At 40.9% G+C, this 18,169-nt stretch overlaps 1 protein-coding gene across 7 annotated transcripts in view; it reads right to left on the minus strand.

Annotated features, from left to right (window-relative positions):
- Nucleotides 1-18,169, minus strand: part of Dys (Dystrophin) — a 129,676-nt gene that overhangs the window by 105,048 nt on the left and 6,459 nt on the right. For 5 of the 7 annotated variants that reach the window (XM_011312016.1, XM_011312011.1, XM_011312014.1 and 2 more), the window contains 15 exons: nucleotides 17,113-17,174; nucleotides 16,669-16,761; nucleotides 15,811-15,981; nucleotides 15,063-15,152; nucleotides 14,783-14,981; nucleotides 13,462-14,660; nucleotides 10,019-13,165; nucleotides 9,796-9,915; nucleotides 7,861-9,054; nucleotides 7,509-7,727; nucleotides 6,244-7,385; nucleotides 5,599-5,746; nucleotides 4,827-5,114; nucleotides 4,630-4,737; nucleotides 4,451-4,550 (listed from right to left, as the gene is read on the minus strand). In XM_011312016.1, coding sequence (XP_011310318.1) covers nucleotides 4,451-4,550; nucleotides 4,630-4,737; nucleotides 4,827-5,114; nucleotides 5,599-5,746; nucleotides 6,244-7,385; nucleotides 7,509-7,727; nucleotides 7,861-9,054; nucleotides 9,796-9,915; nucleotides 10,019-13,165; nucleotides 13,462-14,660; nucleotides 14,783-14,981; nucleotides 15,063-15,152; nucleotides 15,811-15,981; nucleotides 16,669-16,761; nucleotides 17,113-17,174 — 8,280 coding nt within the window. Of the gene's footprint in view, nucleotides 1-4,450; nucleotides 4,551-4,629; nucleotides 4,738-4,826; nucleotides 5,115-5,598; nucleotides 5,747-6,243; nucleotides 7,386-7,508; nucleotides 7,728-7,860; nucleotides 9,055-9,795; nucleotides 9,916-10,018; nucleotides 13,166-13,461; nucleotides 14,661-14,782; nucleotides 14,982-15,062; nucleotides 15,153-15,810; nucleotides 15,982-16,668; nucleotides 16,762-17,112; nucleotides 17,175-17,236; nucleotides 17,316-18,169 lie in introns of those variants that run through there. The other 2 variants (XM_011312012.1, XM_011312017.1) reach the window with 2 other exon arrangements.

The following is an 18,169-nucleotide window of genomic DNA, read 5'->3' on the forward strand; positions in this document are numbered from 1 at the left end:
ATTCGGGGGCTTTATCTCTCATCCCAGTCTCTCGTAGACTAAACTAAATTCGTTGTAGCCTCTAAAGAGCTCCCCCGAGTAACCAAACATACGTCGATATTAGCCTGCGATTCCCTCCACATTTCTAACCCTCAGAAACCGATCGCGATTCCTAAATTTACGATTAATTAAATTTTCCATATGGCGTACCGGTCCGACAGAAACGCGGGTTATCTAGGGTATTATTCCAAACGACATTTTTCCTGTCAACAGATGACTAATGTAACTCGACCAAATTGTCTGTAAAATACTGAAAACTCTTGGGCTGAGTGGAAAAGTTATGGATACCCGGCTGTTCCAGTTATAGTAGAAAATAACGAGCGTTTGAGAACAATAGCCCACAAATTGGCAAATGGGGGAATCCCATTCTCCGTTGTGGTCAAGTCGGAAGGGGTGAGAACCAGAGAAGAGTGAATGAGCGTTTTCCAGCCATGACGACAAATTTCCAATAAAAAATAAATTTCCATCTATCAATCAATCTGATGCACGAATTTTTGCCAAAAACCAATTGATCGATATTTGACGAGTTGAACCACAATTTTTTTTTCCACTGAGCCTGCCAAATTTTCATCTTCTAAATAATAAAAATTCCCCAATCAATCACACGAGTCTAAACAAAACACTTTTGATATTCAACTGTTGAATGAAAAATTCCTGTCAAATAGCGATTGAAAAAATCTGTTAAAAAATCCCAATATTGAAGTTCACGTGTAAAAAGTATTTGCTCGGAAGAATGAAAGCGCCCTCGGTATAGAAAAATATATATATCCGAGAGATATGGAGAGGAATATACTGGCGTGACTGTTTCAATGGGGGTAGGTGAGTTAAACCTCGGGGAACCAGAGCGAACAGCACCACTGTATAATGGTAGGCAGAGGGAAGAGGGTGTCTTAACCCCCTCGCCAGCTTTTCATCATAGCGGCCTCATTTCAAAGCCCATCCTTACCCCCCCCCCAGTCTACCGACTCATTGTCCAATGCTTCTCCTTTTTTTCCGCGATCGCGATACCATTTCCAACTAAACGCAGTCATAACTCCACCCTCACCCCCTCTCACCCTCCAACAATTTTACAGCACATTGATAATAAAAAAAAAAATCCCACCATTTGGCATCAGTTAAAGTTTGAACCAAATTAGATTATAAGAGAATATTTACTCCACTACATATTTACCGTAACATCCCCGAGAAAAGCGTAAAATGCTAATTAAAAAACCGTGATGTGTTGAATTTTTTCACTGCACAGCCAAGTATTCAGTGATTCCTTTTGATTAACATTGCCCGAGGAATTTTCTGGATTTTAATACTTTAATAATTAAAACTACACATCCAATGTTAATCCAATTAATACTGGCATTTTCCGGTTTTATGTTTGCCGAGATTTTCCCTGATCCATTAAATTTTTTAGGGTGCAAATGTAAAAATGGAACTGGAAAATGAGGGAATTCTTTCATCAAGCCACGACATTGTTCTATGGCTCTACTTGATATACGGCATTTTATACCTCACTGCATTTGTTTTTGACTATTTTTTATGGAAGAATAAGTATAATGCTCAATAAATAAACTTGAATAAACACTGACTTTTCAATGACAAACACTTGATAATACCTCCGGACAGTTTTATGAGGACAATGCAGTCACAGGGGGGCGAAAAGTTGAGGTAGGTTACAACTTTGGCTCGCTTGGTAAACCCAGTGGGTAGTCGTTAAAACTTGGAATATGAGAAAATGCCTGAGTGAATAGACGGGAAGACCACCAACTCGGAGACTCAACTTGAATTCTTTTTTTTTTCGTTAAAAAAAGAAACGCGGAGGGAGAATTCTCAAAGGGTAGGAAAATGAAACAGTGAAACAGGGGAAGTATTCGTGTGCGAAATGATGCGAGTCTTTCATCAGTCTCCATAAAACGTAATAACAAGAGGATGACACTGGCAACGGAGAATAAACGAGAACCGAGTATAAAACACGGGGGAGCTGAGAAATAATTTGTTTTTCAATTCCAATGAAAATATTTTTGTCGTTAAAATTGAAGTCGCCGATTTTTCGCTATGATGAGAGGGATTCAAATGGATTGATTTTGAGAATAAAATGAGGATTATTTTCACAAGTACTTTTGGACTAACTAGAGTAGGTGGTATCCACCCTTCACGATGAAGCTACTCCGTCGTTCCACACTCAACAAGAGGGCGAAAAAGGGTGGGTTTTGTAGGACCCTTGCGGCTCTCCATCACCTAGTCCGATCGTTGCTAGCGTCCAACGTCTGTCATCCCCCCGAATTCTCTCTCTTCACTTGCAGTCCCTCTTTTTATTTATTTTTTTGGTACGTGTCTCCCGCCCAACTGCAATTCCTTGCAGCGAACGTACGCCATTATCCCTGACTCAATGTCTAGTGTTACTCAGAGCTACACCTCTCACTGCACACACTTGGAGCGTCAAAATCGATTCACCAATGGATGAGAGTGAGTGAGTCGATGCATTTGCCTCAGCATTTAATTGTAAAAATGATGAGGGAGAACACTTTCAACACGCAGATACTATTATTCTCTCAATTCACTTGTAACTGATCAAAGAATGGAGACGCTCATTCTCCACTGATTACTCTGGCCTTTTTGCTCCAATAACCCTCTCATTTTTCTCCCCCTGGTAAATCAATATTCAATTTCATAGCTAATTTACGAGGGTAAAGAAAACGAATGAGGGGGAAATTGTGAAATGAAATGAGGAGAGTTCGATGACAGAGTTAATGGGAAGTGGATGCTGCGATATAATGGAATGGTCAGCTGCAGAGAGCACTGTGTCATCACCATGCCCAGCATAAAAAACCCCTGGTTCACACTCACTTGAGTGAACTCAAGTCCTCGAAAAACCAACGAGCGCAGCAGAACTCAAAAATTCTGTACTCAGCATATTACTCGGGGGATAAATCGCGGGATCCATTTGCGTGGCAAACAATTGTGATCATTTGTTGCGGCATTTTGGCTTATTAATGGAATCCTTGGAGCCTGAATTTTACTGGGGAGGATTCATATTACATCACTTGAAGCAAGTTGGGGACTTGAAGCTTCACAATGCTGCTAGCGTTAATCCTCTTTTCTACTCGGCTGGTTTGCATCCCCCGGTGCAAAACCCACATCCTCCCTGGTGGAGTTTAGAGTTGGGGCAGTATACAGGAACTAGTTTACATTATGGAGGAAATTTCGCCAGTATTTTTTATGGCTAAATGTAGAGCAAGGGGCCGTAAAACTTTGAAGGATTATTTTTTTTATTCATCCTTGGTTTCACGATGAATTTCGAACGATTTAATGGGGGAGAAGCTTCACCAACTCGATGAGATAGAGGAATGATGAGTTAAGAGAGTGAAGAAAGCAGTCAAATCTGAATAAAACAGTCAGGCATAAGTGCTTCTGATAATTCAACGATTTAATTCGAGAAAATCACGAGTGGAAGTACAAGAACTACTTTACATCACGGAGGAAATTTCGTGAAGATTTTTTTACGGGCGAATGTAAAGCAAGAGGCTGTAAAAGTTTGAGAGGCCATTTTTTTCCTCCCCCTTGACGATGAATTTCAACCTTTCCCTTCAATACTTTCCGAAGTCGATCGAGTAAGCGGATAATTACATGAAATCCTAATGAAAAATAATTGGATCGAGAGACTTGATTTAAAACATTTATAATTCCACACCTTTGCTGATACTATTCGAGCGATTATGCTGTCGAGGTCACGGAGAAGTAATGAAGCCAGAAATTCGCCTTAGAGGAAGTTTGAGTGTAATCAAAGTACGAGGAATTTCCTTAACAGTGCAACAATCGAAGCCTCAAGGTTGCGGTTTCCCTGTGATCATCCCCCGACCAGAATATTTCGAGATAATCATTATAGTGCTTCCCCATTACAGTGGAAATGATTTTTTTCACTTATCAATTGATCATTATTTCTGCACTGATTTGTTTTGTTAAAGTTTTCCAATCAAATACACCGATTTGTTCTAGACTTTCTACTCCGACGCTTTCAAATAGGCATGATACCCCCTGACCAGATTGAATTTTATAAAAACATTGGGTGAACCCTGGGGTTCTATTTTTCTTTCCGAGTTTCTTTTTTCCATCGGATCTTTCTCCACTTATTCCCCGGTCGACAAACACTTGTTGAAGGAGGATTGAGACAGTGCCCCAGGGATTTTCAATAAAAGAGTACTGGTGACTCTTTTTTCGCGCTACCTTTCCCCCTTTGTATTCGAGAAGAAAAAATATTTTTCACTCCTCCAGGAATTGCTGCGTTCGATCGCAGAAATGTTATCAAACGCAAATGATTTTTTATGTGGTCATTTTTCATTGTGGGATAGCAGAGGATTTTATTTCCTCGTAGAAGAAAAAGCCGGAAATAAACTGAAATAATATTGATCATTCGACTCACCCCTGGCTCTCACTGGGGTCAGACTCGGGCCTTCACTCTCCGCGACCTCGCCACGATTTTTCACATGATGCCAGTCCTCACGTAATTTCTTCAGCTTCTCCTGCAACAGAATTTATAACGAATTTAAATTAATATCTGTCAATTGCCAAATTGATTTATCCCCTTCTCTTCAAATTTACCTGAAGTTCTACAGAGACTGGTTGCTTAGCAGCTTCACACTCTTTCTCTAAATTTGTGTAATTCTCAAGCACCTCCTTTACTTCCGTCTCTCGATCCTTCACTTCCACCTGATAAAATTAATTAAATCTTGTGATAAAAAGGAATCTATAGAATGACCCATTAAGCTCTAGTCTCGATCTGAAATTTGCAAACTCACCATAATGCCGTCAAGAACTTGCTCCCTTTCAGTCCCAGGCAGCTCTCGTGAAATATTAATCCTAGTGCTTGTCTCCATAACCCAACCCATGACACTATCCAAGCTATTAATATACTTTTTGATCGAAATCAATTTATTCTGCACATAATCTCGGTGGCAGGATAGATTGCTCTGACCCGTTGCAATTTCCCTCAGAAGCCCGAGCAACTGCTCATCATCCGAATTATGCGAATGACTCTTCAGGCTCTCTAGCTCGTTTTTCTGAGCGCCAAGTTCCTCCTCCCTTGCCTGCACAGTGAAACATATTTTTCAAAGACGATACACCCTTAATAAAACAAAAACGACTGCCATAAAAAAAAACTCGAGAGTACGAATAAAACCGGCAGTTTTCAGACCATCATAAATTTTCTCCGAAGAAAAACACCAATACCATAAATCTCGTAAACATAAATACTAATAAAAAACCTAATCAGCTGTATCAAAGATACGGTGGATTTCTTATTTATTCAGCAAAATTGAGTTTTTTGATTATTGACTCGAATGATTTTCCCAGCTCTGCAGGAGTGAAGGGCAATAGCTTCGTGCTACCCCGAGGACTACAATTTATTCAATAGGAATTCACAACGCTGTTCGTCAACAACCGGATATATAGAAAAAAATAAAAGCGACAGCTATTCACGTCTTGGCGCAGTTAACTTGAGGAAGCGGAAATATATTTTTGGCGCCACACACCGTAATCGAATGTACTATATATTCAACAATAGTAACTCACCTTTATCATGGATAACCTGATGGACAGGGACGTGTCATCCGAAGGATTTGCACTGGAGTCCAAGAGCGCACTGACACGTCCAATACTATTCTTGGCGGATTGTAGAATGGCCTCTTTGTTATTTACTTTTTTCTCCATGGCGGTGTACCTTTCGAGACAAACCCGGAAACGTAAAATATAAGTCACATTTTCGACGAAAGCGCTTCTTCATAAATCGAATTTCAGATTACAATTTCCCAAATAATAAAATATCCCTCACGTGTTTCATTACTACCGAAATTCACAAACCCTTGAAAATTCCATAACACATTTCGTAATGAATTTTCCGAATCGCAGGCTAGATAAACAACAGCCTCCCCACGCTCGAGTCAAAAGCAAACTGAAATAGCACAACGTAAAGTTTCGTTTGAAGCCAGAACCCATGAATTCCCCTCAAGCATATTTCGGGAATACCATTGCTTCAGTGTTGTACTACATGATTTCTACCTACATGTAAACCCTCCAACAATAATCCTCTCACTTTTATAAATCTCGTACTGTTCGAGTTGAATTGAATTTAAATTGAACGAATAGTGAACTAGTATTTTTCAAACAAGAGCCGCTGAAATTTTTTTTAACAATGCAACGATAGAGAATAGGACTTACTTTTCTTTGAGGGCATTGAACTCAGCCAATAACTGGTGCCATCGATGTTTTGCATGATCAACAGTAGTTTGTAATTCAGTAATATCCTCAGGGGACGAACGAGACAAAATATCAGCATGCAATGTGCCAATGGAGCCAAACATTTTCTGCATCTGCTGTATCTCATGCTCCATCTCTGGGAGAACGCCTCCCGATTTTTTCGGTGATACTTTTTTCAATATCTCGGTCGACTTGTCCATGTACTCAGTGAACATCCAACAAGAGTGATCGACCTCCCTCCATTTCTGGGAGCACTTAACCCAGCGATTGTATCTCTCGGTGTAATTACGATTGACTGTCAGCCATTCCTCCCTCAATTTCTCAGCCAAACGTTTCGCTTGATCACTTGTCTCTTTTTTTATGCTTAATGCTGCACTTTCAGACAGATAACCCATCTCCTCGACGCTTGGTCTCAATATACTTAATGCATTACTCATTTTTCGTAAACACTCCTCCTGACTCAAGAAGAGTTCGTAATCTTTGCCATTCAATGGAGTTGAGTTTAATGAACGTGATATTGTGGATATAGCCTCCCTCAGTTTATTTGATCTCGTGGCGAAATCAAGAGCTGAGGCACTGCCAACCTCCTGCAATTCCATCTTTTTGTCCGCTACTTTCTCCTTGTCTTTGCTGCCACTGTACCTTTTAAATTGAGAGCTTATCTCGTGCCACCTTGTGTTTATACTGTAACGAATAGCCTCTGGGTACCCAACATTGAGTTTCTTCAACTCGTTGCACAAATTGTTCAACTTTTCTATCTCCTCTTGCTTAGCATCGAACTCCTCGGTAAAGCTCTCCAATTGCTTCTCGTAATTGTTCGCTTGTTCCAACTTTGCAGGCACCTCACGGAACCATTTTTCGAAGTCACTTATTAGTTTGTTGTATTGTTTTAGCAATTGCTCAGCTTTTTGAGCTTGAACGCGCCGGGAGTCAACTTCGGTCATCACTTGATGCCATTTGCTACGGAGTTTATCCTGGTGTTCATTTTTTATTTTTTCCGCGCGTCCCGGGTCCAGCATGTGAACTTTCATTACTAGACCGTCCCCGCGACTTATTAGAGAAGCCGCGTCCGGTGCAAGACTACTCACTTCGTTTTTCAAAACCTAGAATTTTTTCGGGCGCATTCGATATTGCTCTCTGATAAAATAGAGTAGAATAGAAACACGAACATCGTCTCGTCGAGGAAAATAGAATTTGAGACTAAAAGACATTTCCATTTCACTTACCTCAAGCCGCTCGGAGGGATCCTTCTCATTGGAGACAGCACCAACAGTCATTAGCATAACGTCTATTCTCCTCGACATGAGCTGTGCAGCTTGCTCGAACTCAATGATATCACGTTCTAATGCAATTTTTGATGAGTTGGAGCTGCGTACGTCTTTCCCATCGACATGAGACTTGAGCTCCGGTTTCTGGGGAATTCTTTCCACCCTCTCAGCCGTCGACTAAAATGAAAACCAGTTTCACCAATTTAAAAGATATTACGAGGGGAGAATCTAGCATTGATGGATTTAATCACGAAGTTAATGGAGGATTGTGATTGATTCTGGCTTTATTTTCTCCACGTGTTAAGATTACCTTATTCACGAAGTTTTCATTACCCCTCACAGAGCTAGTATCCCCATCTGAGCTACTATCACTACTGGCGTCAATCTCAGTATCATCCGAAAATATCAGAGCGTCGTCAGTCTCTTTATCACTGCCGTAAAAACTCTCGCAATCCTCCTTGGTATCATCCAAGGAAAGACCCTTTAATCTTCTCACAGCAATGGATCTCTTCCCCTTATTATCATCTCTATTAACAACGCCAATTTTCCCTGTCTTAACGTCATCCTGTTGTTTATGAAGCATGCCCCTTAACTCTACCCTTTTATTTTCAGTCCCTTCCTCGCGTATCTCCGATGGACGACCTCCTTCATCCTCATCCAATATTAAATACTCAGCAACACTCGCTTCGTCCTTCCACGAGGTACCAGTATATCTCCCACAATTATCTCCATCTTGAGACATCCGATAACCGACTGAAGACTCCGAGGAGATCTCGTCCTCATGCAAACGAAGGGTCAATTTCTTGGGACCAGCCGAAGGTTTGCTTATATTTTTCCTCTTCAAGATAGGTACTATTTCTCTTTTCATTCCATGAAACCGAGGATTCACTTGAACTCCCCCATCCTTCTCCTCAGGATCAGTGTCAACAGACTCGGGTTCGGTCTCAGTATCCTCAAGTATTTCCACCCTTTCGACCACAAGTGGTTTCTGCCCGAAATGCACATTAGCCTTTGGCAAGACAACACGCTCACCTGGGGCTGCTATACCCTTAATTATTTCAATTTCCCTCACTTCCACAACTCGGAGGGGATTCGACTGAATATCAGGTGACTCAACTGCTGTTAATGTATTGGCAGAGACCTGAGAGAATAATTTACTATTTTTTGAGAGGAAGAATTCCTCCTCATCCTCCAAATAATCAATATTTTGCGCTGTCTTTACAACATCTGGTACTTCATTCATCTCGAACCTATGCTCTATCATACTGTTAACGTCTGTGACTCTCCCTCGGACTCTCTCTATTCTCTCATAGTACCTCTGATTGTCGGATGAGTAATTATGGAAAATTGGATTAATGTACTCTAGTCCACCAGTATTTTGATCGACATTAATCGAGTATTTCTCGAATTCTCTTAATCTATCCTGTCCAGGGTCTCTCCCCCTACCAATATCGTATCTCTCGCACTTTAATGCTATGTTATCAGTCACCTTGAACATCCAACCCTGCGAAAATATGATTCTTAATGGCTTATGGTCGAGTGAATTCCTCTCGTTTATCTTCTCTCTGACATTTTTTTTAGTTAAAACGAAATAGAGAGCCAGGGGGTTAATTAGGATGATGGTGATGATGAATCGTGTGAAGCCAGGCCATAGACACCACCATGCGCTTTTCTCTGTGCAAGGAAAGCTCAACCGATCTTTTTTTTTTCACTTGTCCATCACCAATATTACATTATCCATCTACATAATCTGGATATTTACTTTTTGTACAGAATTTTTTTTGCTGATCATTCTTAATCGTCTGGTTGATAAATTATTGTGGTACTAGGGGGAGAGACTCCAGTGCAAAAAATAATGTGTCCGATTCTCAAATTTTTATATGTACAGTCGTGTTCGCCTCTTTGGGGAATACTAGCTCTGAGATTTGAGTAATTACCTCGTGAACATTAGCTTGAGTATTCGTTCAATACAACAAGAACTTAAACACGCGCACTTTTAGAAATTAATTCATTACGTTACTCCGTATATTACATGGTGTTATTTTCTTTTTAGTTGATCATGAGTAATAATGTATATTTTATCTTTCTATAATGTGCGACGTTATCATTTTTTTTTAATTGGGTTTTTAATGTTTAGAGAAGCATTGTTATAAGCAATTTAGTGATGAAAAGCGATGATTGAAATTGTATTAAAGTATTCTGATACTTGTGTATGGTATAAAATTGAGAGGAGATGAATATTTACCTGGAGCTTTCGTGTAAGCTTGTCCCATTTGTCGCAGACAGCAGCCACTTTCGGGTAAAAAGTGTAGCGTTGCAGTTGAGATACTCGGGGAGTTACCTCTGTCATGTCTGACTGGATTCCCTGGAAGAATTATTCATTTTCAATCACTGAAAACCTCTCTAACGTTTATGATTTTTTAAAAATGCCGATAAAAGATGGTATGAATTTATTACAGATAAATTACCTTGCATCTCTCAATATGCTCCTTGTCAATGTCCTCAGCAGGTACATCGCATAATTTATTGATTTTCTCTTCAATTTGTAAAAGCCAGGCATTAATTTCATCGACATTCGGCTCATCCTCACTCGATGATATTTGCCTCAGTCTCTTCTCCGTGCTCGACAGCCTCGTTATAATATCCGTTAGTCTCTCCTTGAGCTGCTCCAAATACGATGGATCACAAAGTTTCAAAAATTCATCCTGACTCCGGAACAGTTTCTCCTTAACAGCATTCAGTCTTGGCAGGACTTCTGTGAGTGTCTCAGTGACGTAGATTGCATTGACAGGAAGATCTGGCATATTTTTCTGGGTATCTAGTTCTCTATTTATGCTCTCAATGGCCATGTTTAAGTACGTCATATGTTTGTACATATCTCGGGATAACTCGAGAGCGGATTCGAGGATCGATTTTGATTCTGTTATCCTCTGACCAAGTTTGTTGTATAATTCTTTCAGAGTATCGATCCTTTTGGAGAATTTATCGGGCTCTGAGACACTATTTTCTTCCACAAGTTTTCTCCCGATTACGATTATACTCTCGATTTCACTCTTTATTTCACTCAGGGTCTGGTAGAATCTGAGACAATGCTTCAATTGACCCTCAATTGCCTCAGGATCCTCCGAGGCAAGTTCCAATAAACAAGTGGCCTCTTCAATACCCCGAAGTTCGCGCAATGCTCGTGATAATCTGGGTTCCAAATTAGAGGGTGAACGAAAACGTTGAAACTTCCTCTGAACTTCCAAGAACTTCTGTTCAATTAAGGTCATTTGTTCTCTGAGGCGGCTCGCAGCCTCATGCTTGCCAGAATTTTCATAAATTTCTATTTGCGATTTCATCTCGTGGAGAGTTGTCTCCTGTCCATCCATTTCTTCTATTAGTTTCTGGTAATCATGAGGCAAATCATCAGCTGTCAAGTCACTGTCAAGACGTGCTGTTAATACAGAGTCTACTTGAGTTAGAGAATGTTGCAGGGCTAGTATTCTCCCCTCTGACTGTTGCGCCTGTCTCACTGATCCCTCCAGCAGCTGGGCTCGCTCCCCTGCCTTTTTACTGAGATCAGTCCATCGATTCTCTAAACCCTCAACATCACTTTCAATGGAACTCATCATGATGTCAGTCTCACCGAGCTGTTTTCCAATCTCCTGAATTTTCACTCGTCGTGACTCCGGCCGATTTCGAATATAATTCTCTAAATCGTCAAGCTCCTCAGAAATTTCCTCAGCGTCAGCAGCTCCCTTACTCGATTTCTTCAATCTCTTTTCCAATTTATCCAGCCAGTCACTCTCCTGTGCAACTAGTGCCCTAAATTCCCCGTACTCGTGACTAGCATTTTGCAATTGTCTATATCTCTCGTAAATACGATCAGTAACATCGGTCCAGCGTGCATTCAAGAAGGTGAAACGTCTCCCGAGCTCTTGAACAGATGAGCCCTCTGAACTCAACAGCCTGTCATTTCCCATTTCGTTCAAATTTCGAAACTCCTCGACTCGTTTGTCGATTTTATCCTTAAGATTCTGATAACGTCCGCGTATCTGAAACAGCTCAATCGAGGATGTAATTTTACAACTCTGAGGGATTTCCTTCTCCAGAGCTGATAGCCACTTGGTAAAGTCCTCAATTCCATTGACAATCTCGTCATTTTTCCTCAGTGCCGCTTCGTATTTATCCCTCTCGGATTTCACTCCATCGATAACGCCATGCCATTTCTGCGAAACCACTTCAAGCCTACTGTTGAGAACACTCGAAAATTTCGGCTCTGAATTTTCAAGCAGGTGATTCGTCGTCGTTTGCAGTGCCTCAACCCGTGGCTTTGTCTTATTTATGTCCTCCGAGAGGGACTTGAGCTGCTCAAGCTTAAATTGTGTAGTTTCCACGTCCGTTATCAACTGATCCTGAGATATTTCCTTCAAATACTTGGACGACTTTTCCAGCCACTCCTCCAGACTCCGAAACTCATCATTAAATTCCCTCAACGACTCAATATCTTTAGATAATTTTTGCTGACGCTCTTCCAAAATGATAGGAATATCACTCCACTTGGTGTTCAAATCCTGCAACTCCTCCTTAAGTCTGTGGGCTTGAGGCTCCCCTCCAATTTTCGATATCAACTCCTGTCCGGTATTGTTAACATAATTGAATTTATCGTGATGCTCTGTGACAGAGTTATGGAGGCCCTGCAGTTTATTCAACTGCTCCTCCATATTTTTCTCGTTCGAGAGCACCGTGTCCTCAGATAATAAAACCCCCTCAACGTTATTTATGAATGACAGGAGGAATGCCATTGTCTCTGAATATTTCTTGGGAGGAGTTTTATCGATAGCACTGCTCAGCTCTTTCAGTCTCGTCGACAGTTTATTATGCAATTGTTCCCACTTTGAACTGAATTCTCTAGTGTCGTTCTCTATGCCACCACTGTCACTCCCTTCGCCCGTGTTTTTCGTTAAAAATTCAACCTTCTCCAGCAACTTCTTGACTCTCTCCTCGTGGGATTTCATCGACTTGATCTTTACCCTGAATGGTTCGATCTGGGTGTTCTCCTTGTTGCCCTCGAGCCACTTCGTGTATCCATCGAGCATTAAATTCAAACTTGATAATTCCGAGCGAAATTGTTTGACATCCATGAGAAAATCAATTCTCTCCTTGATCTCACCGAGTCTGTTATTCGTCCCCTGCCAGCAATTCTTGATGTCATTAATCTTCTTAATTTCGTCTCCAAACTGCTCACCAGCCTCTTTCAACTCATTCACAAGTTGTTCTCCAATATCCAGGACTTTCTCGTACTCACCCCTGTGCGCCTCAACGTCTGCCAAACTTTCTTCGTAAACAACTTTCTTCTCCTCGACGCTCAGCTCATCGAATACACCCTCGGATCTTCCTATTTCGAGGTCGACGTAATCCAGCCACTTATACAAGTTCAATAATGCTGACTCGAAATCCTGTCTCGATCGGGCACCAGCTAGGCGACGTTTTTTCGAATCACTATGTTGAGCATCCGATAATTCTTGTTGATAGGCTATACTAGTCACGGTTTCGGACATCCAGTCGTTGCTTTTCACAACTCGAGTTTCAGTCTCGGTTTGAAGTTGGAAATCAAAGCCGGAGCTCGATATCTAATGCACAAAAATTATTTTTCTGTTGACGAAAATTATTTGATGAAAAGGAAAGTGCAAGTAAAGCCGAAGAGTAGATTATCCAACGGAAATGAAAAGCATTTATTCACAAAAAAATTTCATTACAAGAAAAAAAGATGAAAGTAAAGAAAATGCAGAAATAGCTCGTAATAAATAAAACACCAGCGTTCACTCACATAAAATAAATTAATTCATAAAAATCATAAGCATAAGCCAAGCAATAAGCATCATAAATTAAAAAGCACAAGCAGAATTTAAATTCTCGAGTATCCTACCCTTTGACTCTGCACCTCCATGATCTGCCCAATAGCCTCCCACTGATCCTGAAGATTCTCAATTTTCTCCAGCAAATCAGCGCACTCAGGCGTCATCTCCTTATCCCCAATATCCTGCACGGATTTCTGTAATTCGATGAGCCTCTTCTGATTATCATCCATCTCCATCTTGAGTGTCCTTATCTTTCTGATTCTCTCGAGAAACTCTCCAATCTCAGAAGCAGGTACTGCCTCCATTTGTCTCAGAGTAATTCCCGTCTCATTCAACCAAGACAGCAGTTTCTTGTAATCATCAACGAATTCCTTCCACACAGTTGTGAATGACTCGAGCTTCTCGGCTCGTTCATTCGTCCACTGGCAGATATGATTCCACCGTTCGTCGAGAGCTGCCAGCTGGTCCTCCATCTGGGCGTAGACTGTCTCTGAGTTATCCTCATCAACAATAACGATTATATTCCTTCCAGCATCGATCACAACCTGCTCTTTCTTTACATCTTTCTGGAGATCCTGTAGTTGTTTCATTTGCTCATCGAGGGTTGCTTGGCTCACTTCTGAAGCAGCCATGTGAGAAATTCTGTCCTCAGTTTTCGTCAGCCACTGCTTCAACTCATCCAGCTGCTTCTGCTGCATGCTCAGGAGTAGCTCATGGATTTTGGATTGTCTGTCCATAGCTCTCATCCTCAACTCTTCCCATCTGGAATTCAACAAAGACATCTGCACACGGACTTCTTGTTCCTCATCCCTGTGCAGGCCTCCTTCAGCCAACAACCTGGCACCCTCTTCTAGAACTGCTCCAACCCCATCCTGGTGGCCCGACAGCTCCAGTAAAAATGACTCGTGCTCGTGGAATTGTTCTTTCAGAGTTTCCAAGGTTGGGCCCAGCTCCGAGATATGACTCAATTTGTCTTCAGCCTCTAATAACCAGGTAAGAACCTCTTCCAGAGCCACTTGATATCCCCCCAACTCCACAGATACATTGGTAGCTAGACTCATTGGTCGTGAGGCAGGAAGACCTAAATTTGCAATAGAAAGCCCACTGTTTTCCGCGACTGGAGTCGTAGGAGTTGTGGCTTGACTCAAATCACTGGCCACTGATATATCAATGTCACCGATATCATCATCTGGCTGAGAGAGTTCTTGGAAAAGGCACATGACGTACACCATGATAGACTTTTTGTCTGGAACGGCTGTATTGACATCTGCAGAGGAAATGAAAAGATTTATTAGCCCTAAAATTTCGTGGGAATTTATAATTTATCTAAACTCCACTTGTCGCGGGATATTTTAATCGTTGAAAGCAAGTGAGAATTTGTATGATTACCTTCAGGATCGAGGAGACGTTGAATATTTAAATGATCATGTGCAAGACGAAAAGCATGGTCGAGCCGAGCATTTGGATGTTTACGAGCGATATTATCGAAATCGAAGAGCTGTGGTTGCCATTTGTGCAGAAGTGCGCAGAATGCAAGACCATCCGTCCATGATGTCGTAAAATTTTTTATGTCAACCCCCGGATAGTTCTATAACAATTAAAATGAGAAATATATGACAATCTCGTTTGGTCATTGTGGTTTTATTATCTCACAGGGCTTTTGGTTTACCTTGGTATTCAAACGACACCAGGCGAGGAGAGTTTTTTCCAAATTCGTTTGCTGAAGTCCCGCCATTAAATCTTTCAAGTGATAGTGTACCTGTACATGTTACGAGTTGATTAAATATTGGATGTATCAGTTTGGTGCTGTGAAAAACTTGTTATTCGATACCTCTTATACTTGATTTTACGCAATGCATGGGGAATACTGGATTTGAGACACGCGAACCACCTTCTCTCAACCTTAACCAAGCCAAAGATCGGATTAAGATCATTTACGGCATTGGCATACTTTGGTACACCTCAAATACCAAAATCCTTCATTCATACTGTTAATAAATTTATTTATCGCTAGATAAGGCACAAATATCCCTCTAAAATAGCATTGCATGAATTGCACAACTATATGACTTTTTTTTATTACAAACAGAAAAGATTATTATTGATAAAAAAGTCGAGAGAAAACTTCATTATGTCTTCTTTCCGTTTGATAATTCCTTCTCTCCAAAGATTTTTGATAAACCTCGACGTCAGAGGAGATTTGCAAAGGAATTTATTCTCCTCGGATATCGTCGAGGATGCATTCAACAAGAGTCGGGGAATTTTCCGGGCCTTAATGGGATTTTTATTGCTTGTACAGGTTTCTTCAGTGTTAGGAGCTAATTCATTCGATAATTTTTCAGTGAGTCCGTGTCTCTACCAAAGGAAATGCAGGGAATGGATTGACGGGACATTTTTCAGGTGAAAAATATAATTACCTGCCAGTGGAGGATTATGCTCCATACCAATCCAAGTATCAATTTGGGATTTCCATCGACAATATCATTGCTGCTTATGTTCACGAGTTTAACGTTATTCTGCTCTAAAATTTGTAATGCCTTATTAACGTTGTTGAGATGATGTACTCGCATTCGCCCACGTTCTCTCTTCTGCGGAGAATTGAGGAGAAAATAATTATTAGTTTCGTCATGCGTGCGGCATACATCAAGTCAATATTTTTCACTTTGTACTGGGAGAATTTTTCAAAATATCCCGGACTCCATGGTCATCAAAATTCAATCAACTGAATGAACGCGATTCCGAAGGAAGAATTATTTTCTTCACCGCGTCTAACGATCATTTTTTTTTTTTCAAATTTGATTTATTCCAGTGTCAACATTCCTCCGCCCACAAACGTGACACCAGCAGTACCAACGCCCTCGCTATTCTCAATGCAAATGACGCGCACCTGTGTGCAGTTCAGAATGAAATAACATTGGAACAGGGCATTTTTAATTCTCGTTAAAACCAGATCTGCAATGCTGACCAGTTAAATCTCAACTTTTTGCAGTGTCCAATAATTTCCCATATTTTTTTCCGTCATGATGCAACGCCGGGGGCCAATTGAGAATGTTGAACGTCAAAGCATTCGCATCCAAGCGAAATCATTAAAGACCCATTGGAAATGATTGCGTCATTACGCAATAATGTATTGCATCGCTATCCTGACGGCGAAGAATGACTATAATATTTCTTATCCCCCTTTCCTAGCCCCAATAAAATTGTAAACGTCGAACGATCGCTTAACAGATCCAAACGAATTAATCAGGAGAATAGCTTTGCTGCTTTACACTTACGTATGTCTTCGATGTGAGAACCTCCAGGAGTGAGAGCAGTCGATTACCATCTCGCAGGTCGATGAATAAATCTGACACTGGCTCATCATTATTCTTAAACAAAAAAATTTTTTAAATGAGAGACTGTATTCATGAGTGGGGAGAGCTAGTGCAACCTCTGATTTCGTAGACCTTCATTAGGTTACAAGTTCTTGGGTACTGATTGTACACTCTCCCGAAGTAAATTAGCATTTACAGCGGTCGAGATCCCCGCGAATTTGTCTTAATTTCAGAAAAAAAAACTTTCCATGAATTGGATTGAGAGCTTCGCGGATCGTGTAATATTTTAATACACATTAACCCGGAGAGCAGAATAACGAGGAAAACATTTCAATTATTCGGATGCATCTGGGTCAGAATTAACGACTCCTGATTCTCCCAGAGGATTAATTCGGGGTAATTTACCTTGATGAGTTGTGAGTTAATCCATTTTGCAAATGTCTTCTTCTGCACATCCTCTCTCTCGTCTGAAACAAAAAAAAACCACCCAGGCTGATTTATATGAGAATTATCGGTTGATTAATCTTACGATATTTCTTCCGTATCGTCTCCATTTTCTCGTGTTAAATAAAAAGTGAATGAATTATTTAAAATTTGAGTAGCACGATGAATTTTCATCGATCGAAATGTCATTGTGACAGATGAAAACCGATACTGAAGGCCATAAGACCGCTAAACTCGCCCTGAAATAACGACAAGCTCGATGAACCATGAATGTGCACACCTCTTTCATCGATACAATCGACATGGTATTAGATGTGGACCCATTAGAATCATCTTGAACTCTCTATGGATATCCCCCACCTTCTGGGAATATATCGATGCTACCGTGTATGGGCCAGTCTGGTTCGTCAGACGACCGATTTCTTGTCCAGTCACCCCGATACATCTTCGGTGGATCCGGATCCCCCAGTTCTTTTTCCTCCCGTCAATCGAGGGAATAAAACGAGCACGAATTTTTTCGTCGATTGAAACTTTATGAATCAAGTCACAATCGAGTCTCACGGATCGATCAATGAAATTTAAAAACCGCTCCTGATTTTTACAAAACTTTTTGACACAGTCCACGGTCATAAATCAAAGCCATATGTTGAGAAATTAATGAGTTGTCGATTGGTTCTGTCCACAGTGACTGAATTACTTTAAGTAGGTGGATGGGCTGATAATGATAATGGTGAATTGACGGTTGGGGATTGTCCTTTGGAGTGCGCAATGCTATTACGATCATTCGCGTGGCGCCTTTGGTGTCATTGCCCTGACGGTTAAATAAACCAACGTGCTCCATTGGTGGTATTACGTGACCCCCGACAATGTAAAAGAAACAGTGCGACCTTTCTAAAAGTAATGGTCTTTGGAGGGCTCCGAAATTAAAGTCTCAAATGATCGCATGGGAAGATTCAATAGAAAAGCTATGGGTAAATAAAAAGAGTTCTCTGGTTCTCCACATCATTGAACATCAACT

The sequence above is a fragment of the Fopius arisanus genome, unplaced genomic scaffold (genome assembly GCF_000806365.1).
Source record: "Fopius arisanus strain USDA-PBARC FA_bdor unplaced genomic scaffold, ASM80636v1 scaffold00095, whole genome shotgun sequence".
Taxonomy (NCBI): Eukaryota; Metazoa; Arthropoda; class Insecta; order Hymenoptera; family Braconidae; genus Fopius; species Fopius arisanus.